Raw genomic sequence first — 26,885 nt, 5'->3', positions numbered from 1 at the left:
GATTAATGAATGAATGAATGAATGAATGAATGAATGAATATCACAGCATTATCCACTTCCTTGTTTCCTAATTTTTTAGTTATCCTACTGTTTGCTTCACTATATGTGCCCTCTTGCCTTAGCCTTTTGTTTTCTGACAAGTTCCTTTCATTTCTTGTAATCCCGTGATATCTGAGCATTCCTTTTCTTGCCTTTGTTTCGTTTTATTTTATTTTTTTTCTAGACTGTTTAAATAAATTCATGTTAAGCTGCATTTGTGTCCTTCATCTCTGTTATTCCCTGCACTTAATGCCAGTCCATGACAACTCAGATCTAATGCTTATGTGTTTATAATATTTTAAAATATGGCTAAGGCCACATCCCCCAATGATTACTTCCTGAAGCTAAGCAGGCTTGAGCCTGGTCAGTACCTGGATGGGAGAACACATAGGAAAACTAGGTTTCTGTTGCAAGTTGTGTATAGTAAGGCCAGCAGGGAATGCTTGACCTGGTCTGTGTGAGTCCTAATGCACCAGTACAGTGAAAGGGATGCCACACAAAGGGATGTCTGGCTGCAGACCTGGTGCAGTGCGATCTGGGCTGCATCCAGTGCTTTTTAATAAGCTCACCTAACCCTTACCCCTAACCCTACCCGTCACAGTGACGCCACTAGCCCCATTTGAGTGCATTGTGTCTGACATTGCATTGCTGAGTGATGCAGTCTCAGCTTGCATAATAAAGGCTGCATTCAGATACTATTGTACTTGAGTGCTGTCTTACAAATGAGACAATAAACAGAGGTCCTGACTCTCTGTGGTCATTAAAAATCTCATGGAACTTCTCATAAAGAGCAGAGGTTTCCTGGCCAATTTCCCTTCATCGATCCTTATCCATCATGGCCTTCCAATCATCCCATCCACTGAATTATCTCTTTCACTGTCTCTTCACTCCCCCTATACCTGATGTGTTGTGAGCGCATTGGCGCCATTGTCTTGTGGCTTCTGTCCTATTATCCAAGTGAATGCTACACACTGGTGATGGTGTGGAGAGACCCCTCCCCCCATGATTGTGAAGCGCTTTGGTTGGATGGCCATACATGATAATTGCGCTATATAAATGCACATTACATGATGTTTGCATTACAAAACAATGTCTGATGCATTGAACGAGCAAAATATATAAAAATATATTTGTTTTGCAATAATTTTCTAATTACACATAAAATAATATCAAGTTGTTTGTCTCATCAGATATCACTTATATTTATTGTTTTACATTTCTTTCACAAAATGGCTCACAAATCTTAAATAAGAAATTCTTATTTCTTAATATTTAGCAATGTACATCTTCACACAGTTTTTACTGAAAGAATTTTGCAAAACTTTACAAATTCTGTTAGACTGCATTGCAATTTACCTATTTTTGATTATTGGGCTGGGCTTGTTAATGCCTTTGGCATTAACGGCCTTGTATTGCAGTATATATTGTAAATTATTTATATAAATTATATAATTTTTAAATCTGTGGGCATGTAAGCTTTAATCAGAAGTTTAATAACTTCCTCCCACTCTTCAATGACATCTCATCTCTAATGATGTGATTACTTCAAGTGTGAGGACAGCACAAGCTGTCAGTCACCTGAAGCTAGCTTAACTGATATTAAATGATCCAGTCTTATCAATTCTTGATGGAAGTCATATGCTTCATTTCGTTTCACCTGCATATAAATCACACTTAGAAAAGATTAGCTCAAATTCTCTTTCATGCTGACTTGAAAAGGGTGTACAGTGTTATTTAAACATCCTTGGTATGTAAAAAGGCATCTATAGCTGATCTTGAAATTGTGTTAACTAATGAGTATATCACATTTGAATCTCCATTTGCCTTTCACTATTAGAACAAAGAATGAAATACGATGAAATAAGACCGACAAAATGAACGTTTGAAGGTCAATTTGAGGTAACATTTGCAGAACCTTAAAAGATCTTCTCTGGTGCAGAGGTGGATTTAGTTAAAGCTCACTGAGTCTTTTTTATGTACTCTAAGACAGCGAAAATGAAAAGTAGACAGATGCACAGAAGCTCCAGAGAGCTGGGTCAGATGAATTTGTTGGCTAGGGCAAAGATGATGGAAGACCCACTGTCTAATCCATTGATACAAAGGATATAGAAGAGAGCATCAGAGACCATACAGATATAGTCTGGAAACGTAAAATTGTGGGAATTGTAGTCGGGTGACTAAATTAGGAGACACAGATGAACATTTTGCTTTGTTTCAAGAGAATTCATGTTGTTGAACAACATTAAAGGTTTACTTTTTTTGCTTAAATTCTGATTTTAAAATGCACTGACACCAAGGCACTAACAAAATTGCATGCTTGTCTGATATCTGGTACCTTACTTAAAATACAAATATAAATTTGCAGAACAAAAATATTAGCCATTTTACAGTGGACTAAAGAACTCAATATGCTGTAATTTAAGAAAACACATGCAATTTTAAAGTTCGCCAGCAAATTAAGAAAATATCTTTTTCTGTTTGACAGCACACTGCTGCAAATCTTCACAACACATACACAGTGAATAAAACTCGCTGCATTTTTCACGATGCAAACATTTTTGCGAAAATTCGCTGTATTTTCTCACAACACAAGAACAGAACACAACGGAAATGTTTCAAGTGGTCCCAAAAACATGATGGACGCTGCTGTGCCATGACTAATGCTCAGTGAAGTTGTAGGAGATCTTTAATAGGTGATTTTATTTGTTTGTTTTTGTTTCTTTTAATATCCCAATTTCTATGTTTTTAGTATTTATTAGCCTAAATAACCATAACCTAAATAGCCAGGTCTGTCACATTTTAGGGTCTCTTTGAAACCTTTCCAAATGTGTTCCATGCTATTTGAAAGTGTTGGGAGGAAAGGCAGCGCGCTTTTAAAAAAAATTTTCATTGTGAGAAAATGCAGCGCATTTTATTAATTTGTTTGCGTTCTGTGAAAATGCAGCACGTTTTGATATTATTGATTGTGTTGTGTGAAAATGCAGTGCTTTTTTTAAAAATGTGTATGCGTTGTGAGGACCTGCAGCATGTGTGTTGTCAAACAGTTGAAGATCTTTTCCCAGTTTGCTGGCATTGGTTTATTGCATTTTTTTTTTTTTTTTGCATAATTACAGCAGCATGTTAAGCTCTCTCCGCCACAGTACCCTTCTGTAAAAGGTTCATTCATTCTCAAATGTTTTAAGAGCTGTTTTTACAGAAAGCACACATTTTAAAAAACTAGTTTTGATAACTGATTTTTTTTTTTTGTCTTTGATGAGAGTACATATAGTTTAGTTATTTTGCAAGATATTCAGTGACAATAATTGTGTCATTTCGGCTCATTTTAAATAAGTAATTTAAACAAACATCAAACATATTTTTTTGAGTGTTTGAAAAATGTTTCATTTGGGATTTTAATTTCACAGGAGGGTTAATAATTTTGTCCTCAACTATACATGTAGAGGAGATATTGTGCTTAGGCAATGTTTACAAGGAAGAATGAGGCAAATAGAAATAAGACAACTAATAAACAGAAATATAATATACAATTCTATAGGAAACATTTTATGCTCTCATATATTATAAATATTTGTGCATTTCATCCATCAGTAAAATACAAACTTAAGAAAGAAATAAAAGAGAACTCTGACATTTGTTGTGCTAGATATTTTAATTCTCGTGGACATCTTAGATCAGGACACATTTGATTTCAGCACAGACAAAGACACAGACCGAATGCAAGAAAAGAACATTACAGGAGAAAGAGTTTAGAAATGCAAATGAGTAAATCCAAAAGAGAGGGTAGAAAATCTTCAAGCAAAAATAGAGAGCTTAACGTCCGACTTTCAAGATATTTAATTCAAAAACAATTATATTCCAGAAAAAAAAACATTTATGTACAATCATTTGTAAACCGCGCTTTCTGAATACACTTTAAAGCATGTTCATGTATGTTAAAAAAACAAAACATCACAAATTGACCACTGAAATGCAAACAAACAGGCATTGCACTAACAACAGCAAGTACACTATACAGCAGAAAGAAATATATTTAGCGTTCAAACACTTTCAGATACACATTTCCCAGCCATTTTTTGCTGTTCATTCATATGGCTATGAAATCTCAAAATACATGCCTATAAAACATACACACATACTGTAAATGTAACCATCATCTCAGTTAAGTCCATCTGTTCAGTATATAAGTGATTGCGCAATTGAAACAGCATTCTTGTGTTTGACAAGGCCACAAAACAGGCATTTTCCAGCCTGCTGCATTTTACATAGAAACACTGAACACAATCCACATTAAAGCATATCATATGTGTGCTGTAATTTACATAAGCTCTTTACCGCCAAGATTATTCAATCACAGTTATGAAGAGCAACAGATAACATCGTGGAAGTTACATATAATAATGGTGTAAATATTATACATTCATCATATGGAATGTTTGCTGCTTATTTTACAAATATAATGTGTTTTTTAGATTGGTATAAATCTATATAGGCTATATATGCTTATTTCTCAGCATGAGAAGATATTGGTTTGTCTGTATGTATATTTGCAGATTATGTTTGACAGGAAAGCTGAAAACAGTTCATTGCAGATGCCACATTGTAAAGGGTTTAAACCATGGCTTTAAAGGTTAATGTAGTGTTTCATATATATTGCTGAAATATTCATCTGTCAAAATGCCTCCAGCTGCTCTCCTCTCCCTTCATTCGAATTCATTGCGATTCTGATGATGTTAAAGGGTTTTAAATGGAGAAGATTTCTAGCAGGGCTGACCTGACCAATAGGAATCAGCCTGCTGGAAGGATCACCATAGAAACAGTGATTCAAAAACAGCTAAAGAAAAAAACTTGAAGAGATCAAACATATAAAAGAGCCCTGGTATAAAGCAAACAAGATGATTGAGAGTGTGTGCGTTCAAAACTAACTTGAATCAAATACACTGTATGTATAAATAACAACACATCTGAATGAGTATGCAAATATTAGCTTTGAACTTTGAGGACGAAAATAAATCCTTTCATCAAACACTCAACCTGAATATCCTACATCAGAGTGGCAAACATCAGTGATAGCATTTGATGTCTAACAAGGTCTAATTAGTAAATAATATTAAGCATTTAAATGAAGTGTTGCTGTCAGACACAAACCTTGCATTGGTAATGGTAAAGTTATGGGTTGTAAACGTAGTATTGTCATGCTAAGGTTTTCTGAATACTCTTTATTATATTGCTAGATGGCAAACTGGCCATAATATTAGATATTAGACATGATAATAGTATGTGGTTTCAGAAGCTTATGATTCTGGTCCCTAGTATGGCTTTTCTGTGGGCCTATTGTTTCTTCATACATTTTCACTGATTAGTCTGCTATCTGATTTGTTCTACTCCATTTACACTTGTCCACATAAATGTGTCTACGAAAAAGTTAATATAAATCAGATTTTTTCAAATTTACTTTATTTCATTTTGAACATATGTACGATGTAATAAAACCTGGTCCATCGAGTGTGATAGCTTTACTTGCTTACTTGGGCTTTGTTGGAGATGTGGTGCGATTGCTGTATTCACAAATGCCCAAAGAAACTACCTGAGCGAAATGAGAAAATGCAGCAGCTTCTGAAAGAATGAGCCAGGTGTGAAAGCAGCCTTTGTCTCACTATGTTTAATAAACGTGTATTGAGCTCCAAGTTGCGACACTTTTGTGGCATTTTGCCCGTCTGCTTGCTGAATAATTATTTCCTATGGGTCATACACTGTATTTGCAGACACGCATTGTAGTAGCGCTGTGGTATCTGACTACTTAGAGCTGATATAACACACACACACACTTTTATTTTACTGTTAATATACATACAATATGTGGTTTCAACAACATTCACTCTTAAAAGTATAGTTTTTTTGCATCAAATGTCATGAAGGACCTTTTACATTTGCATTTGTAGGACCTTTGCATTGCACAAATGGTACTTTTATAGTCCTTTCAAGAGTTGATACTTAGCTAATGATTGATTATAAGCAAGTTTGGCATGGTGTCCTGGGAGAGAGGCCAAAAGGTCCTTGAGCCCTGGGCTCCCTCCCATTTGCAGGGTGAGAGGGAAGCTCTGAGCTCAGGTAGGTGTTGAGAACTATGAAGGGAAATGGGGAGGAGTAGGGGTGGAAGGGGGGAGTCTTCAAATCGAAGATGACTGTAGTGAGAAATCCTGGCTCTTTATAGTGGGTTAGGACTTGTCTGATTGGTGGATCATACATAGATAATGCAGAACCAGCCGTGTTCAATCATAATCTCGTTATCCTCTCGAAATTAGTTTATAAATAAACTTCACTATGTGAAACAGCACCAAAATATGTTCAACACTTCGGCCTGAAATCAACAGTATAGATCCCCAGCAGACCACTGTAAATGCATGCTAAAACCAGGTTGAAAAGGTTGCTCAAATGAGTTTCAGAAAGCATTTACACCTGGTATTTTCAAGATCAGATAGCTATTCAATCAGAGAAAATGCATGAATAGGTTAGGTGTATATGTAAAGGTAAGGTCTCATCAAATTAATTACATTTTGCTGACAAAAGTCTTCCACAATCAACAGTGTAGATATGTACATGAGACTTTCAAAACACACAGCTTTCACTGTGTACAAACTTGACCAAACCGAACCATTGCTAAATCTGTCAGTAAATCTTGTACGCTTATGCAAAATTGACATGTCTGCATATCGCTTCTGAATATTGCCAGTTTATGCGCCTGCATCTTAAGTCTAGTACATTCCCAACCATTTTATCTTGCGGCAGAAAAATAACAGCACGCTTTTCCTCAATAAGCCACTAAACTTGAGGTATCATTCTTGTTTGTAGCACAAATGGTGTGGCACGAACTATGTGCTGAATTCTGAAATAATGATAGCGAGTCTTGATCCAGCAAACGCCACTATTAAAAAGTGTTTTCTAAAAAGAAATCAACATACATGTCAGATGATGGCCTGTTTTAGCTCTTTCTGACAGATCTTTGCCATCTCTAAACCCTGGTCATTGACCCTCTGACCTTTAGCATAACCCCCTTTAGGAGTCCTTCACTGTCTGGCACTGGTGCTGTGCTCGCAATGTTCAGCCGGCTGCTTGGTGACACCTCCGAAAACCTCCACCTCACGGCTGGTCCATGGGACTACATTACCCAGCATGCCCGTGCTGCAGAGGGCGAGAGCAGAGAGCTCTGTGTGGGAAATCGGCCGGTCCCACATGTTGAATTGTGACAGCTCTCCCACTAAAGCTCGCGAAGCGTCAAAACGAAGACCACCCATTGAGCTCTGCAGGAGACAGGAAAAAAACATACTGCTCAGAAAGAAATTACATAAAATATACTAATTGTTGAAATGTTAAAGGGACAGTTCACCCAAAAAGAACCATCGTCATTTTATCACTTACTCTCCCTCATGTAGATTTAAGATTATTTTCTTATTTTGATGCAAAAGAAGATATTTGGAAAAAAGCTGGTTGATGGAACTTATTGGGCCCTATCATCCCACAGCGCAATAGGGCGCAAGATGTGTTTGGCGTGATTTGTTGCCATTTTCAGACCAGCGCAACCCTAATTTTCATGTTTTGCACCACGTTTTTTAAATAGCAAATCTGATTTGTGCCCCTATATGGAATCATGGGTGTGCTGCATGGTCTAAAAAGGAGGTGTGTTAAGGCGTATTGTTAGTGCATTGCTATTTTGAAAAACTAAAATAGACTGCTGCATTGACAGACTAAAACCTGGTCTAAAGTCCAGTGCAGAGCATATATGCAGGTCCAAAATGCTTACACATTGCTTAAGACAGACAAGATGTACAGTAATACACAAATATCTTTGTTTTTTAAATCAAAGGATTAAAATGTTACAAAATTATTATTTTCTACATAAACATAAAAACCACTGCCTCCATGCATACTTCATCTCGGGGGGCTTTTTTTCGGTTTATTCAAGACAATTTGTGTAACATTGTTATAATTAGCAGTATTATTTATTATTTGTATATTTATGTTTGTTTTATTAAAACGAGTTTTGATTTGTCCGTCTGTCCATCAATTTTGGAGATGTATACATCACCATATGGGGTAAAAGAATAAGACATGTGTTTGGATATAAGTCAGCTTTTTGACCACACTTCGTTATTATTTTTAGTGTCATTTATTGGTTTTCTGGAAATTAGAACTGAATTTAGAAATAGTTTTGAAAGAAATCTGTGCTCTTAACAAACAAAAATAAGTATGTAGGCTAACGGATGTCTTCAGTGGAGTGCGCACAACACTGTTTACTTATCCACAAAAGTAAAGGAGTAAAGTAGAGAGGAAAAGTAAAGAGAAGAGGTTTATTCTTTATCCTCGCTGCAGATGGTCTGTTTAACCATTTATTCTGTAGTGCAGCATTCGGTTTTTATAACTTACAAAGTTTGCCATGTAAAGAGCCAATGTGCCATGATGTGACTCAACTGAATCATAACGGCATGGGAGATGAGACTCTGATTAACTTAATGCACGTTATGCTCAAAACATGGCTTGTTAAACTATACGTCATAGTGCAGAGCGTATTTTTCCGTTCTTAAAATAACAAAAGTGGATTCAGACATGCTCTAAATGCTTTTGCACCATGTGCTTAGAACTTTGCGCCTAGATCGTTAAAATAGAGCGCATCGACTTCTATAGTACAAAAAAAAAATCCTATGAAAGTCAATGGGTCCAGCATCTCCCAATATATTTTCTTTTTTGTTCAACAGAAGAAAGAAATTTGAATAGGTTTTGAAAATGTGAGGGGTGGGTAAAAAAATAATAGAATTTTTAATTTTTGGTTCATTTTAAAGTAAAAGCACATTTTTACTTTAACCTAGCTGTATTTACCCCTGACATTACATAATTGAAGAGATTAGATGCAATAACCTCTAAATGCTGTCTGAAATGTTCCTCTGAAATAAGTATTTTTAACAGGCTCCTGTGTGAATGTTCAGTAATATCACTTTTATGGCAAAGAATAAATCCTTTTCCTGGTCTTGAAAGTAAAATATCTCAACATAAACAAAGGAGGCTGAGAAAAACGTTTATTTTCAATGGAAATTTCAGATGGCACTTTTCAATTATTTTAATTGAGATAGATATAATGTAATTTTACTCCTTACTAAAAACCTTGATTATGGACAATAAAATAAAAGTCTGGTGTCTGGACAATGCATAAGAAATGGAACAAAATATGTCAAGTTTTTTAATCAGTGAAAGAACATTTGGCATTTAGCTGATCCTTACTTGGAGACAAAGGATACTGTGACCTTTTCAATTTTAATATCCAGTGTTGTTAAAAGATTTGCTTCATAAATTGTTAAATAGCTTTCACTGTGCCCTTTAGGGTATTTTATTTGGAAGTATTATACTAAGAAATGTTGCTACACACATCCACAAATGTACGTATTAGATAATCCAGATACTAGAACTGCCCCTTTGTGTATTCACTGGTGAAATGAAAACATGGAAACATGTTTTCAGAAAACACTGTTTCCCTTTTCTTTTTGTTTATCATAGTCAATCCACACAGATTAAATGTGTAAACCCAGACTGCAAAAAACAACATGGAAAAGAGGATGACTTTAAGCTCCTTTAGGTCCAGGATCAGTATACCCGTGGTTAATGAGAAAGGGATGAAAAGGGCAGGAAAAATGTAAAGGAAGAGATAAACAAAGGGTGTTTTTCAGATGGTGGTGATTTCTACATGCTGTGTGAAAATGCCAAAAAGCTGCCCATCTTGACCTATCGCCATCTGGCAAATACTGACAATGGCCAAAATCTGACGTACCTGTTCTTGGCCAAGAATGAGAGTTCCTCCCCGTCGGATGTTGTGACGGGTTGCCAGGTCACTTCCTTCTAGCTTCAGTTTGCCCCCTAAGTAGGCGTGCCATGCTCCAGCTCTTCGGTTCCAGCTCACACACATATGCTGCCATCTGCCCACTGTTAAGTTCAGAGGCAACAGCGCCACCTACAGGATGGAGGATCAGACAAAAAATCTTAATTACGATTCAAAGACTAAAACTGTTGTCCATGTGCTTTGATAATTAAGAGCAGTCTGCAGTTTGTAATGAAAGCCTGAGAGATTATTTTACTGTCTACTTATAGTGCTCTAAAACACACTGCTGACAGTGAACAAAAAAATGCTTTACTAGTTTTTTCGATTGCCTTGGTAAGAGAAATCAGAGGCCAAATTAAGTGAGTGTGTCCTCACGGCAGTCTACAGCACGATGACAAACTGGATCAGATCCAAACCTGCTGGACAAGCCTGTGCAAATGGTTGTTGATAGAAATGAAAGATATTCATATTACTTATTAAATTACCCATTACATTGTGGGATATTAACGTCTACACCAGAAATGTCCAAAGTTGTTCCTTGAGGGCCGGTGTCCTGCAAAGTTTAGTTCTAAACCTAATCAGACACACCTGGGCTAGCTAACCAAGCCCTTACTAAGCTTTCTAGAAACATCCAAGCAGGTGTGTTGAGGCAAATTGGAGCTAAAATCTGAACCCAATCAGTTATTAACATCTACACCTACCCCAACCCATCCATCACAGTGGCATGGGCATTACCATATGGGTCTTTACAATGTCCAGTGGATGTGATAGCTACAGTACATTATCGTGTTACAGACTGCAGCGAGGACATCTTCAACTAAGCATCTCTCTTCATCATTTACCAAATATGAGCCTTAAAAATCCTAATAGAATGTGTGCAAAAATGTATTCCCCTTTTTAATTTTTGGTCCATCAAGTACAGCATATATTCTATAACATTTAAATATTCTATGAGAATGGAGAGGTCCACAGCTATAAATAAGAACATAGAGGAATGATATTGTTGAAATCACTTTCAAGAAATGTTTTCCCCCAGCTAATGGAGAATAGAAATGTCCCCTGAAGTTGCTCGAAGCACACAAAGCATTATTTAGTGTCTTGGCATGATTTCAAATGAAGCAAGATAAAGGGTGGAAATTATATTGAGTAGTTCTCTCATTTTTAATAGAATAGCCAGTAGTATTTCATTTATACAAGATCCCAACCAGAGCCATTTATCTCATTAATGTCTGAATTGACAATTTCATTGTTGTCTTCAAGAATTGCATTTTATATTGCTAAAATAAAAGATGATTTAATTACAATATTGATTTGGTTTGATACAACTGAAATACAATACAACTGACACCAATTCATGTTACTACCTTAAATATTATAAATTTAATTGATTTCTCATTATTTTAAAATTGCATTTCTAAGGGGTTAAAGAAACTGACCTTAAAATCAGACATATAAACAGAGATGTTTATTATTGTTGTAAATGAGGGCGATGCCAACCCTCTTGTGCACCACCAGAGGGAACCATCGCCAGAATTCTGATTCGACTCACGGACTCAAAATCCCATAAGCCCTGCTACCTGGCACTGATTACGGTCCAGGTGCAACTCATCAGCTCTCGTGTATATATACCACACTCACGCTCCGGTTCGTTGCGAAGTCTTGATTTGCCTGGCTGTCATTTCTGAGCGTTCCATACTCCCTGCTTCGGACTGATCTGTGTTTCTGACCCTGTGCTTGTTCTACGATTACGAAAGACATCTGCCTGCCCCTGATCTATCTCCAGCCTGTTATTCTGACCAGTAAGATATCTGCCTGCCTTTGAACTTTTGCCTGTCCCACGTTCTGTCTCCTGGATTGCCCCTTTGTGTTTGTTTGTATGTGTGCTCTTAATAAAGCTTGCAAATGGATTCAATGCCTTCTGACTCATCACAACAGAAGACTTCGCCACTACAGAATCCAGCAGCTTTAGCACAAGTCTCGACTGAACTTTCCGCTCAAGCCACTCAGTTAGCCACCCATCATCAACAACTCACCCATCTAACTTTTCTCACGGAGGAACTGGTGAGAGCTATGCAGCAACTCCGTCATCCGAATCCTGCAGTTACCCCGCCTGCTACCATGACAGCTTCTCAACCAACGCATGTCTCCAATGCTCCGGCTACCGTAAGTCCCCGATTAGCTTTTCCTGAAAAGTTTGATGGGTCACCTTCTCGCTGCAAAGGCTTCTTATTGCAATGCAAACTATTTGTTAACCAACAACCTGCATTATATCCCACTGATTCTAGTCGGGTGGCTTTTGTATGCAACCTGTTAACGGGGAAAGCGCTGGAATGGGCTACAGCGATATGGAAGGAGGAGGAATGTAACTATCCCACATTTGAAACTTTTCTCAAGCAATTTCGGGAAGTGTTCGAGCACCCAGCAGATGGGAGAAGCCCCGGTGAGCAGTTACTTTCTCTTACACAGGGGCGTAACACAGCTGCAGAATACGCCTTGTCATTTCGCACTCTCGCCGCTCAAACTAACTGGGTTGAGGATACACTGAAGACACTATTCAGACGGGGTCTGAATACCAATCTACAATCTGAATTGGCTTGCCGTGACGAAGGAAAGAAATTGAACGAACTCATTGAACTTACCATCCGTCTTGATCATCTGATTCGCAGCCGTAGAAATCCTCGCACACAGCTCCATGTTTCAAGTGACACGCCCCCTGATGAACCCATGCAACTGGGTTTCACCCGTCTCACCCATGAAGAAAGAATGCATCGATTGCAAAATCATCTATGCCTGTACTGCGGTCAATCAGGGCACAGGAAATCCACCTGCAGCGTGCGACCTCAGACACCAGTTCAATCGGTGAGTCCTTCCCATGTTCCTGCACTTTTCAGTGTACTGATTCCTGTGATTATTAAATTTGATAAAAGAATGATTAATACTACGGCTCTTGTCGACTCTGGATCTGCCGGAAACTTTATATCTAAGAAATTTGCTTTATGTCACGAACTATCTCTCAGCTCATATGATTCCTGTCTTGCAGTGGAAGCACTAGACGGTCGTCCTGTGGGTGAAGGACGCATCCGTATGATTACGAATAAGCTACAGTTACAAGTTGGTGTTCTACACATTGAAGAAATGCAATTCTACATTATTGATTCAGTTAATCATCCACTGGTGTTGGGACTGCCCTGGTTAAGGCGACATGACCCTCATATCTCCTGGAGGGACGGACAGATATTGCAGTGGAGTGAGTCATGCATGAAACAGTGCATCCAGCCCATTCACAAAATTCCATTACGAACCACCAATGTGTTACCTGAACTCGTTGATGAACTAATCCCCATTGAGTACCATGACTTACATGAAGCTTTTAGCAAACAAAAAGCTACTCAACTTCCCCCACATCGACCAAGTGATTGTGCTATTGAGTTAATTCCAGGTTCAAGTCCTCCAACGGGTCGAATATTCCCTCTGTCACAACCTGAGCACAAGGCAATGTCTGAATATATCGACGAAGAATTGGCCAAGGGTTTCATCCGACCTTCTACATCTCCTGCTTCAGCTGGATTCTTCTTTGTAAAGAAGAAAGATGGCAGTTTACGTCCCTGTATTGATTACCGAGGGCTCAATGAAATCACCGTAAAATTCCGCTATCCATTACCCCTCGTACCTCCTGCCCTGGAACAATTAAGAAAGGCTAGATATTATACCAAGCTTGATCTTCGCAGTGCATATAACCTTGTCAGAATCCGTGCTGGTGACGAGTGGAAGACCGCGTTTTCCACCACTAGGGGGCACTATGAGTACACGGTAATGCCCTTCGGCCTGTCAAACTGTCCATCCGTGTTCCAATCTTTTATGAACGATGTCTTTCGGGATATGCTGGATCGCTGGGTCATCATTTACATCGACGACATCCTCATATATTCAAACACGATGAAGGAACATGTTGAACATGTACGTATAGTGTTGCAACGCATGATTCAACATCGTCTGTACGCCAAATTAGAGAAGTGTGAATTTCACCAGACACAGATCGCCTTTTTGGGATACGTCATCAGTGCAGAAGGGATTACCATGGATGATACGAAGGTACAGGCAGTTCAACGATGGCCGTTACCCCAGAATCTCAAGGAGTTGCAGCGATTTCTAGGTTTTGCCAACTTCTATAGACGGTTTATCAGAGGCTTTAGTTCAATAGCCGCACCATTAACAGCCATGACCAAACGAAATTCCCACAAACTATCCTGGTCCTCTGAAGCACGCCAAGCATTTAGCGATCTGAAGACTCAATTCACCACAGCTCCTATTCTCCGTCATCCCAACCCAGACCTACCTTTCATTGTGGAAGTGGATGCATCCAACACAGGAGTCGGTGCTGTGTTATCTCAACGTCAGGGTCAACCATCCAAAATGTATCCATGTGCCTTCTTCTCCCGTAAATTGACCAGCGCAGAACGAAACTATGATGTGGGAAATCGCGAATTACTGGCAATGAAATTAGCCTTGGAAGAATGGAGACACTGGCTGGAGGGGGCTAGTCAGCAATTCACCATATTAACTGACCACAAGAATCTGGAATATCTTCGCTCAGCCAAACGTCTAAATCCCAGACAAGCTCGTTGGGCTTTGTTCTTCACCAGATTCGACTTCATTGTCACCTATAGACCAGGGAGTAAAAATAGTAAGGCAGATGCACTATCCAGGCTATCAGAGGATAAAACCCCAATTAGTGATGAAACCATTATTCCTACGAACTTACTAGTGGCTCCAGTACAGTGGGACATACTTACCGAGATCCAAGAGGCCAACCGAGAAAACAACCCTCCAGTAGACTGTCCGAATCACCTGATTTTTGTACCCAATAACATACGTACCAGATTACTGACCCATATTCATGACACTCCCAGTTCGGGGCATCCAGGCATCACTGCAACTTTGGAGTTAGTCAAAGCCCGTTTCTGGTGGCCGTCCCTCACGAAGGATGTAATTAATTATGTTCAGAAATGTGAAATTTGCCAAAGCACGAAGGCATCTCACCAAACCCCTGCTGGCCTGTTACAACCGCTACCGGTTCCGCAACGGCCCTGGTCCCATATAGCGGTGGACTTCATTACGGATCTCCCTGTTTCCCAGAACAACACAGTCATTCTCACGGTGGTTGATCGTTTCTCCAAGGCTTGTCGCCTAATACCGTTGCCCAAATTGCCCTCTGCCTTTGAAACCGCAGAAGCCCTGTGCAATCATGTATTTCGAATGTTTGGCTTACCTGATGATATCGTCTCAGACAGGGGATCCCAATTCACTTCCCGGGTATGGTCCGCTCTCTGTAAAAATCTAAATATTAATGTTAGTCTCACCTCAGGGTACCATCCTCAATCCAACGGCCAAACTGAACGTATGAATCAAGAAGTCATTCGATTTCTACGTTCCTACTGTCATCAGCAACAGCACGACTGGAGTCGCTATCTGATGTGGGCAGAATATGCACAAAATTCATTAATAAAGCCAGCCACGGGTATCACGCCATTCAAATGTATTCTTGGCTACCAACCACCCCTGTTTCCATGGTCCGGAGAACCCACTGAGTTACCTGCTGTCACGGATTGGCTGCAGCGGAGTGAGGATGTCTGGAACCAGGCTCACAGACATCTCATGAGGGCAGTCAGGAGGAGAGAGATTCAGGCGAACCGTCACCGACGCCAGGGACCCACGTATCAACCGGGGCAGTGGGTGTGGTTGTCGACACGAGACCTTCGTCTGAGATTGCCCTGCCGCAAACTCAGTCCCAGGTATGTAGGGCCATTCAAAATTGTACGCCAGATTACTCCAGTGTCTTTTCGCTTAGCCTTGCCTAATCATTATCGTATTTCTCCTACTTTCCACATGTCATTACTCAAACCCGCTGGTGGTCCACGAGAGGAGGCGGTTGAGGAGGAATCGGAAACCAGGACCCCTCCACCTGTCATGATCGAGGGCGAGGAAGCTTACCTCGTTCGAGAAGTGCTGGACTCTCGACGTCGGGGTGGCGCCCTCCAATATCTGGTGGACTGGGAAGGGTACGGTCCAGAGGAACGGTCCTGGGTGAATGCTAGAGATATTCTAGACCCAACTCTCACGGAAGAGTTTCATCAAAGGTTCCCAGAGAAACCAGCCCCCCGACAGCGCGGTAGACCCCGGCGTCAGGTGCCTTCTCGCTTCAGGAGCCGCTCGCAGGAGGGGGGTTCTGTTGTAAATGAGGGCGATGCCAACCCTCTTGTGCACCACCAGAGGGAACCATCGCCAGAATTCTGATTCGACTCACGGACTCAAAATCCCATAAGCCCTGCTACCTGGCACTGATTACGGTCCAGGTGCAACTCATCAGCTCTCGTGTATATATACCACACTCACGCTCCGGTTCGTTGCGAAGTCTTGATTTGCCTGGCTGTCATTTCTGAGCGTTCCATACTCCCTGCTTCGGACTGATCTGTGTTTCTGACCCTGTGCTTGTTCTACGATTACGAAAGACATCTGCCTGCCCCTGATCTCCAGCCTGTTATTCTGACCAGTAAGATATCTGCCTGCCTTTGAACTTTTGCCTGTCCCACGTTCTGTCTCCTGGATTGCCCCTTTGTGTTTGTTTGTATGTGTGCTCTTAATAAAGCTTGCAAATGGATTCAATGCCTTCTGACTCATCACAACAATTATCACAAATAAAACCTAGAGAAACGACATCAGTATATTGTAAACCGATAGGTTCAAATATTTCTTTCCAGTTATCAAACAAATAATCTGTTTTAATAGTTTTGTAACTATTACATTGTTTTAAATTCCAAATTGTATTTATACATCAGAGTAAAAATCTATGACTGGTGGAAAAACATATTCTGTGATTGTGTACCTGGCTCACTTCGCCATGACCTCTTTTGTTTTTTAAAAACTTATCCTTCAGGTTTTTCCAAACCTTTTAACAAAAACTTTCTCCTTTTCCATGGCTGTTGCTATTTGTAGCCAAGAATTATTGATCATCTGGTTATCTCTATGATCAGGGATCATAAAGATATCTGTACAGTCACACCGTTTCAGACAAAATCTCTTCAAAGTGTTTCATATTCAACTCAAATCAAACGCGGCGCCGCGTGCACTTTTCGCTGGAGTTTTAAAAAAATGCTATACGCACCACCAGCCGAAATCATGTCGCGCGCACCCAAAGCAAACATCTGCAATCTCCACGATGACATCACATTCCCCACTTGCACTCAAGCGAACAAGAGGACATGTCGAGTATAAACCAGGGTTAAAGGGATGGGCTAGATAGCCCTTGAAACAAAGATTTTTCAGGACCACACTCAAAACCAAGGGGTAAAAAAATTTCACAGAATACACCAGCTACAAAGGCAGCATGACTCCACCCGGAAGTAAGGAGATGCACAAATGAATATTTTGGTCCTTATTACGAATTTTTACAACAAACCAGCACATGTTTTAATACATTTATGTTTACCATCATGCTTTTAAAAAAACGCTAAAATAAAACTGCTAAATTTCGATATCTATAATTCATATTAATAACTCCTGTATAGCAGTCCCACAACATTCTGACACTCGATGACACTGGAATACCCTTTCAGAAAAGTCTAGTGACTGGGCATGACCTTTTTACAGTGTCTGGCAAACTGTTAAAGTTGTTTCCTGTATTTACATAGATGAATATGGACACAGTGTAAACACAGTATAGTTACGATCTTACATGCCTTCAGTAATTTCCTGAAGATAAATACCAAAAAATAATGCAACTGGAATAACTACAGCAGTCTCCATCGTCGATCTCATATGAAGCAAAAAATCGTAATGACATTGTCACGGTTGCAGGTTTGTGCGCTCTTCCGGAGTGTCTGTTTGATCATGTGGGTTTGTTTTGTTTTTGTGGCCCACGTGTATTTGTTTTGGTCACATGTCATGACAGGTACTCAGCTGGACTGATTGTTCGCCAGCTGATACTCATTATCGTGCCTATATATGTGCTACATGTTCAGTGTTCATTGTCAGTTCGTTACATGTGCTTATGGTGCTTCTTGTCTGTGCTCAGGACCTGAGGAGTTTTTACTGGACCCTGTTTCCTGCCTGATTCCAGCCCTGTTTCTCCTAGTTCTAGCACTGCACTCATTCCTTGCTTTTGTTTTGACTTTGTTAATAAATTATTATTTGTATCACTCGCACTTGGATTCACCAGAACATTATTTACGTGTGACAGACATGTGCAGATGTAGTAGTGCTGTCCCATTTCTTAAGGGAAAATTTTGAAGCCCTTCCCCTTCCTCTTCACACTCTGCTTCAAGGGCCAAGGGGTAGGGGTAAAAAAACAGAATTGGGATTGGGCCGTAGTAGTTACATCAAACCTAGAAAAATAGTTCCCAAAACATGTTCCTATGGGTGTTTATATCCAATAAGGTCTATGATAAACATAACTTGACAATACTTGAATATTTTTCTCCACCAATATTCAACCACCCTTTCATTTTCTTTTGGCTTAGTCCCTTATTTATCACATTCACACATGCACTCATACACTACAGCCAATTTAGTTCATCTAATTCACCTATAGCGCATGTCTATGGACTGTGGGTGAAACCAGAGCACATGGAGGAAACCCACATGAACACAGAGAGAACATGCAAACTCAAGACAGAAATGCCAACTGACGCTGCTTGGACTTGAACCAGTGACCTTCTTGCTGTGAGGCGACAGTGCTAACCACTGAGCCACCGTGCCACCCTCTACCAATATTTAACTATATTATTAAAATAGAAAAATGTTTGCAAATTTTATAAAAGACCAATTTAGAAGCTATTATGTTTCCTTCAAAACAACTCAAATCACTAATAAGCAACTAGATAAGATCACACCAATTGTAGTGTGACTGTGTGCAGTTTATGCTCCATCATTAAGTAATGTTTACCACATCTCCCACAGTCATAAATATAAAGACCCCATTAAAAAAGAAAAACCCAAAGGGAAATCTCAAGGGAACCAGTTGTGAATTAATCTTCTAGATTTTGACATCTCGCTGCAGCACTACGTTCTCATTCGTCTTTGTCAAATACTGTGATGCTCTACCTCATTATTAATGATCAGCTCAATGGGCCCATGAACCAGCTGCTGAAGCACAAACTCATGGTTCTGGTCAGAAACAGCATAAGAAACCACAGTTCCCAGGATGCTCTTTGCAGGTTTGAGCCACATGCAGACAGTCAGAGCGTGGAGGATTGGGATTTCCTGCTTTATGATGGCATACATGGAGGAGCTGCGGATGGGGAATGAGAGCCTGTAACCCTCTGGAAACTTGTTCTCAGAAAGACCTGTGAAACAAATAGGAGAAAGAGAAAGAACAAGAGACAAATAAGATAAAAGATCCAATAAAAAGACATTTTTGGTTTAGCAAACAGACCAAAGTTAATTGAATTTAACTTGTTTTATTTTAAACTAAACTTATATAACAATTTCATACATCCCTTTGATTCCTAGTATGAGCCTTAGATGAAACGTCCCATTTTATCCTTTGATATTTGTGATCATATATAAATAGAAAACATAAATGCAAGGAAAGCACCTACTTTGATATCTCTGGATGTTTTGTGAAATCAAAATTTTTAAATATTGGCAAAATAAGGTTTCATCCTTATTTAGTATAATATAATAATATACTGTTCAACCTATATATGCTCCCACTGCATGAGCCAAATATTGAGAAAGAACCAAATCTCCTACCACAACTATGCTGAAGACACTGAGATCTACATAGCCTTATACTGCCTAATGACTACAGCCCCATTGACACCCTCTAGCAATGCATTGATGAAATTAACAAGTGGATGTGCCAAAACGTTCTTCAGTTAAACAAAGAGAACACTGAAGTCATTGTGTTTGGGAACAGAGATGAGGTTCTCAAGGTGAATGCGTACCTTGGCTCTAAGGGTCAAACAACAAAAAATAAGGTCAACAATCTTGTGTGATTCTGGAGTCAGATCTGAGTTTTAGTAGTCATGGCAAAGCAGTCAATAAATCAACATACTATCATGTCAAAAACATTGCAATAATTAGATGCTTCGTTTCCAGTGAATACTTAGAGAAACTTGTTCATACTGTTATCAGCAGCAGGGTGGATTACTGTTCCGGCCTTCCCAAAAAGACAGTCCAGAACGCTGCTACCAGGATTCTGACTAAAACCAGGAAATCAGAGCACATCACACCTGTTCTCAGGTCTTTACACTGGCTCCCAGTTTCATTCAGAATAGGTTTTAAAGTATTACTACTTGTCTATAAAACACTAATGACCTAGGACCTTAATACAAACCTGACCAGCCCCCCATATATAAATACACTTGCCTTGTAATATAATATAGTCATTCATTCATTCATTTTCGTTTAGCTTAGTTCCTGATTTTTGTAATATGATACATGTTTATGTAAAATGAGCATACTTATTCTGACTGCTACTTCTTTTTTTTGTCATATTATTAGCATTTTCCCATTTGCCAATTAAATGTCTTAAAGTGACAAGTGACAAGTAAGTCTTCAATTGGTGGTTTGAAGCATAGTGACAAAGTTTAAAGACCTAATAGGACTAATTAATGAGCATCTAAATTTGCCTGACAAAAAAATTGGTGCATAAACTTTTTTTACACCAAACAACTATTTAGTAGTGGTCTTTTGTAACACCTTTAATGTTTTTAACAAGAAAATAGATATATAATGCTTTATATCACATAAATTGTCTTTATGCTTAAAAAACATTTTCATCAAATATTATTAAGATTTCTGGGAACCAAACAATGTTAGAGCTTAACTTCAATTGTAATGACAAAAAAAAGGAAAAATAAAGAAGAAACATTTCTCTTGTTGCTCGATATAACAAGTCAGTCATAAATCCTGCAACTATTTTTGGTCGGAATCCACCTTTAAGAAGATCCTGGTATAATTACTCATGAATTAATATTTCATCAAGCAGTAAACCCGACCTCTGCCTCACCTTTCTCCAGGCTGCTGATCCGCTGGTGTACAGTGTCCAGTCCATAGTCAATATGATCCTGATGTTTTTGCGTCTCTTTGCGTAGCGCTTTCCTCTCCTCCTCCAGCAGTTTAATCTTCCTCTTCAGTTCTCCCTCCAGATCCTCCACTCGTCTCTGTGCAGCTGCTACTGGTGTACGAGGAGCACCTGCAGATTTCTGTGAGCTTGAGTCTGTGTGGTTAAACGCTGGTGCCGCCATTTCAGACTGTAAGCAAGAAAGTAATCAGGTGACATTAATCTTTTGTTAAAAAGTCAGTCCACCCGAAAATAGCTATTCTGTCATTTCATCCTCAGATATTCCAAACCCATGGTCTCTTGTTAATCAAATCTGAGAAAATCAAATCTTAAAAATTAAGAAATCTAAAAGCAAATCCATTTTGATTTCATGTCTTCTATAAGGACATGGTTTGTGACGATTAGAGGTAATTTAGACTTTATTCACATGTAAAGATTGATCAGCGATACCGCATTCAGATTTGGCCACAGTGGTGGAACCATGCTTGCTTGACGAGTGAGAACCAATGAGGTTCATTCTTACATACCAAGCAGGTAAGGTGGAGTTTTTGTTTGTATTTAGTAATGTGTGTTAATTCAATTCAAGTTTATTTGTAAAGAGCTTTTCAAAATGATTATTGTTTCATAGCAGCATACATATACATATACATATTATCCACACTGGCCAGAGTTAAATTACCATATTCAATAGTGTTAACAATTTAACACTGGCTCAAGAGTTAAATATTATTTTCTTGTTTTATTAACATATTCACATACTTTATAAATACAATACATACTGTTCTAGTCATGCATTATAAAACAGAGGAAAAGCATAAAAGCTTGTTTTCATATTTGGTTCATGTGCATTTTAAATGTAATAAGATTTACGGTTTAAGATCATCAGCTTTCACAACAGCATCAAACTCATTTCCAATTACCTAAATGCATCACAATGCACATTTAAGAGTGCTGTAACAAGTTTTTTTAACCAAAAAAATGAACGTTTTTCTTAACACAAGAACGCTGGTGATTTTACAGAATATTGGCAGCTCATCTTTGTGCACATTGAAAGTTTTTATTCAGTGCCATTAAGTGTAGTCCAACAGGTAGAGTAAAAGTCTTTTTGTTTTGTGATTTGCAAAGCACTGGCCAAGTCTTCACTTAGACAGAGATGTTCATTTGTCCAAATTATTTTTCCTGTCTGTATCCCAAAGCAATGGCATAGTCTATTTTTAAAATATATACAGTTAAAGCCAGAATTATTAGCCCCCTTTTGATTCTTTTTTGTTTTTAAAATATCTCCCAAATGACATTTAACAAAGTAAGGACATTTTCACAGCATGTCTGATAACATTTTCTTTTCTTCCGGAGAAAGTCTTATTTGTTTTATTTCGGCTAGAATAAAAGCAGTTTTCAATTTTTTAAAAAACATTTTTAAGGCCAAAATTATTATTAACCCCTTTAAGCTATTACTTTTTTTAATAGTCTACAGAACAAACCATTGTTATACAATAACTTGCCTAATTACCCTAACCTGCCTTAACCTAATTAACCTGGTAAAGCCTTTAAATGTCACTTTAAGCTGTGTAGAAGTGTCTTGAAAAATATCTAGTCATGTGTATGTGTTGACAAGATCTTTCTGTCAGAAATTAGAGAAACTTTTTTTAAGTGTACATTATTAAGTGAATAAAAGGCTAGAACTCTCTTAAATGTGCCCTTGTTAATTCTAGCTGTCCATTCACTGTTTATTTATTTATTTACCTTTACTTACAACATTAATCTTGCTTTTTAACAGTTTTACCTGCAGTTTTTGTTTGTCTTTGCTTGTGTCGTATGTCATTCTTTTCGATGCTGTGCATTCTTTCTGCATATTAATTAAAGTATCTGAACTGAATGCTACAGTACAGGTAAAGTAGAGTAAATCTGGTCATCAAAAAAAAAAAACAATCTTGTTGAACTCTCAGACAAAAATCCCTCAGATTTGATTAAAAACATCTTTTATTTTGGAAATTAACAAAGTCTAATGGGTTTGGAATGATATGAGAGGCAGTAAATGATGCTAGATATATTCTGGGATGATCTAAATTTCTAACTGAAACATTTTGCTAAGTCAACGTTATAAATATGTGTGATAAATATGTGTGCAATAATCTCAAACATCAATATTGCATAAATACAATAATTCTAACAGACAGTCAGCAAACTAATTCATGCAATTATAAAGTGTTTAGCAATTGTAAAGTCAAATGACTCTCAGCATGGCGTTCACTTATCACTCATTTTCATGATTAGCATATTTTCAGTAAGACCCACACGCATCATAAAATTTTTATGCATGGTTCTAATAGTATGCATGGCTAATTCTGTGATGATCCGTTGAACTGCACCAACTAGCTCATGGAACTGCCATTCGCAGTCACACTGCAGGAGTCTATAATATGCTTTCAGTGGATTGTGTCATGTTTCTCATCGCTCCCCTGCTGCCACACATGCTGTAGTCAATGATTGGAGGAGGCTAAATATATCCTTGACTTTCAAAGCATACATTCTTTTATTCATCCATTTTCTTTCCATGGAAAACATGGGCTATTTTACTTTTGCAGCCTGTCTAGATTACCATTAGACTGAGATCAGGGTTAGATTGAGGTTAAACAGATGCGCTAGAGGGGGTCCTGATGAGGATGCAATTTGTCGCTCCTATCGGCTCATAAAGCAAGAAACGCAAGCTATATTTCCATGGAAACCCAATCAGGGACGCGCATGTAGCGCGCAGCGATAAATCATGGCACAGGCGCGCGACTGTACGTGAGCTGAAACGCAATTCAGCTCTAGATGAGATGAACTTTACGAGCTCACTGCAGCACTCCTGTGAGTTGAAGACAGCCCCAGGTGATTATAAATTCGTTTATCAACAGGTCAGGCAGCATCATAACACAGCTCTAGATGCACATTTGTTTTATTAAGTGGTCGATGACGCTGTACGCCTATTCAAAATGCCTGTTTAAATTAACATTTTTAACATTATTCTGAATTAGACTATAAACAAATTTTTTTCTCATGGTACTTGAAACAGCTCAGGTAAATATCAAGTCATTCACTTTCTTTTCGGCTCAGTCCCTTTATTAATCTGGGGTCGCCACAGTGGAATTTAACGCATGGATGCCCTTCCAGCCACAACCCAACAAAGTTGACATGTTCGCCATCTTGGAAAAATCTCCACCCCACTCCATGTGAAAACCACTGAGTTTTTCAATTTATTTCAACATTATGCAGCTTTTGGAGGGAAAAACTATGGTAACTTTATTTTTTGTGTTAGTTTTATATTGTGCTGAAAATTAAACGTTTTTTTTTTTTGGCAAATATAGATGTTCATAGATGGTTGACACATCACAAACTGGCTCCAATTTAACATGCGAACAGCTTCAAGCTGGGGTATACTTCTTTCTCAACTTTTACTTCATGCTTATGTCTACAGTTTTCAACTCAACTGTGAATTAGTGCTGATAAATGAGTTTGGCACACATGCTTATGCCCCATACTATTTTGCTGACTTATTCCAATAGTCTTAACATTCTCTTCAAGTTTACAACAAATATTTGTGAGATATTTGTGCATGGACATTTGCAGACACCTCTAATGACAAAATCTGTATTTGGAAAAGTGAATGGGCCTCTGCAGACAGAGGTATTCTATAGACACGATATGACAGCCCAAGACAGCTAATGAGGCATTGCATACACTCAAATAAAGGTATGAGAGCTGTCACTGGGGCAGTGGCTTTTCAGTGGGTATTTGTTTGTATATAAAGAGTCAATAATGACATCAGTGTGTATACTAGGCTATATAACTATGACAAGCACAAAGGAAGCCATGATGTTGCCATGCAACTATTATAAAGGCAATTTAGTATTATGTTTTAAGCTAGAATTAAGGACAAAAGAAGCCATTAAAAAAACTTCATGACATCCAATACATGACTTGGAAATTCATGCCATTTTTTAAAACGTATCTATATGTATATAAAATTGTAAAATGAATTTTAATCGTGCACGATTGATAACAGCAAGAGTCTACGAATATTTGGCACGCTATAAAACTACATATTAATAGGTTTCCCAAGTTAATCACTTTAGGATTAAGGATGAGTCTATATGTCATTAACCAATAAAACTGTTGATTCTCTCCCACTAGCCTATCTCGACTACTGTTGAACATCATAAGGTCTTGCGCTCTCCTTACCTCTAGTTTCTCAATGCGGTCTTTCATCTGAGTTATGGCGTGCACCAGCTCCTCCATCGCATGAGCCGTCCGCATTGAGGATCCCGCATCGTCCCGCATCATGAGTTGCTCCTTATTCTCTTTGCGCGCTTCCCCAACACCCCCTGCGCTTCGTTCCGGGACCTTCCGTCCCTTCATGCCACTTTCGCATTCCGACAGCTTTCCCGTTAGTTCCCGGATGGTTCTCTGGTCTGTGAGGATCTCATCCTTCTGCTGCAGGACGGTCTGCCGGAGCTCCTCGGCAGTGGTGCGGAGGTATCCCCAGTCCTCTCCAGCATATAACGACTGGTCGTCAGCTTGTTGCTGAAAGTTTTTCGGGTTGCACTCACCGGCGGGGACAGGGGTGCAGATGAGTCTGCTGTAGGTGACCTGCTGTTCGCTGCCTCCGGTCCCTAGTCCCGTTAGACCGTAGAACGTTGGCGCCTCCGGTCCTCCTCGTTCCCTGCTTGACGCATCAGTACCGTGAAGAGCATCCAGCGGTCCTGCCCGGGCGACGGACCCGGAGGAAATCGCTTTCCCGGCTGCGTCCGGTGAGAGGGACTGGTTGTCGGCCAGGGGCTGCGCGGCGGCGGCGGATGCCGGTGGGGATCCGCTGTGGACCGCGGCGATGATGCAGATGACTGCTCCGATGAACGCCACCATCCCGGCGGCCAAAATGACAACGATGAACTTCAGGGTGGCGGTTAAAAAAATCAGTAATGAAAAGAAACAAAATATAACGGAATAATATTGATCCTAAAGATGCATTAAGTTCATCAATAAATTCGTCGACTCTCGAAATCAACAGCCTTTGCTGTGCGATGTGTCCACCCGCAGGACGCGTCTCTCTACATCTCCATCTCAGCACCGAGGGGACAACAAGAGGTGGGGGTTTAGCTTACACATCAGGGGTGGGCTGCACATGCAGGAGGTGGAGACAACAGCAGACTCATGTCAAACCAATGTGAGCCTCAGCTTATAGACTATATATATATATATATATATATATATATATATATATATATATATATATATATATATATATATATATATATATATATATATATATATATAGTATTCTGAATATGTAATGCCAGTAGTATACTCCAGGTCATCTGGCAATATGACAATACAGAAATAAATATTAATGAAAATATCACTGAAACAGGACGATGCAGTGACGCAGTAGGTTGTGCTGTCGCCTCACAGCAAGAAGGTTGCTGGGTTGCTGGTTCGAGCATCGGCTCAGTTGGCGTTTCTGTGTGGAGTTTGCATGTTCTCCCTGCGTTCGCGTGGGTTTCCTCCAGGTGCTCCAGTTTCCCCCACAGTCCAAAGACATGCGATTCAGGTGAATTGGGTAGGCTAAATTGTCCGCGAGTGTGTGTGGATGTTTCCCAGAGATGAGTTGCGGCTGGAAGGGCATCCGTTGCGTAAAAACGTGCTGGATAAGTTGGCGGTTCATTCCGCTGTGGCGACCTTGGATTAATAAAGGGACTGAGCTGAAAAGAAAATGAATGAATGAATGAATTACTGAAACAAGTTAAATACAACATTCATTACAATATTAGCATTTCCCCAGCAATGCCATTTTCACGCCAAGGCAGATCAATGTTTAATTCAATATCAGGGTCAGTGTTGTGTGTGAACAACGGTAAGGCAGCCCTAAAGACTTGTTTAGAA

The 26,885-nt window shown here is 39.2% G+C and overlaps 1 protein-coding gene across 1 annotated transcript; it reads right to left on the bottom strand.

Moving 5' to 3' along the window:
* Positions 1-3,672: 3,672 nt before the first annotated feature.
* nptxra (neuronal pentraxin receptor a) lies at positions 3,673-26,153 on the bottom strand. The gene is made up of 5 exons (NM_001423400.2): positions 25,188-26,153; positions 20,913-21,156; positions 19,001-19,242; positions 9,854-10,033; positions 3,673-7,337 (listed from the first exon to the last, which is right to left on the bottom strand). The coding sequence occupies exons 1-5, from the start codon at positions 25,866-25,868 to the stop codon at positions 7,104-7,106; spliced, it is 1,581 nt and encodes a 526-aa protein (NP_001410329.1). The 5' UTR covers positions 25,869-26,153; the 3' UTR covers positions 3,673-7,103.
* Between the last annotated feature and the right edge of the window lie 732 nt (positions 26,154-26,885).

Source organism: Danio rerio, chromosome 3 (assembly GCF_052040795.2).
Source record: "Danio rerio strain M-AB ecotype USA chromosome 3, GRCz13ab, whole genome shotgun sequence".
Taxonomy (NCBI): Eukaryota; Metazoa; Chordata; class Actinopteri; order Cypriniformes; family Danionidae; genus Danio; species Danio rerio.
This window is presented reverse-complemented; position numbering and strand designations above follow the sequence as displayed.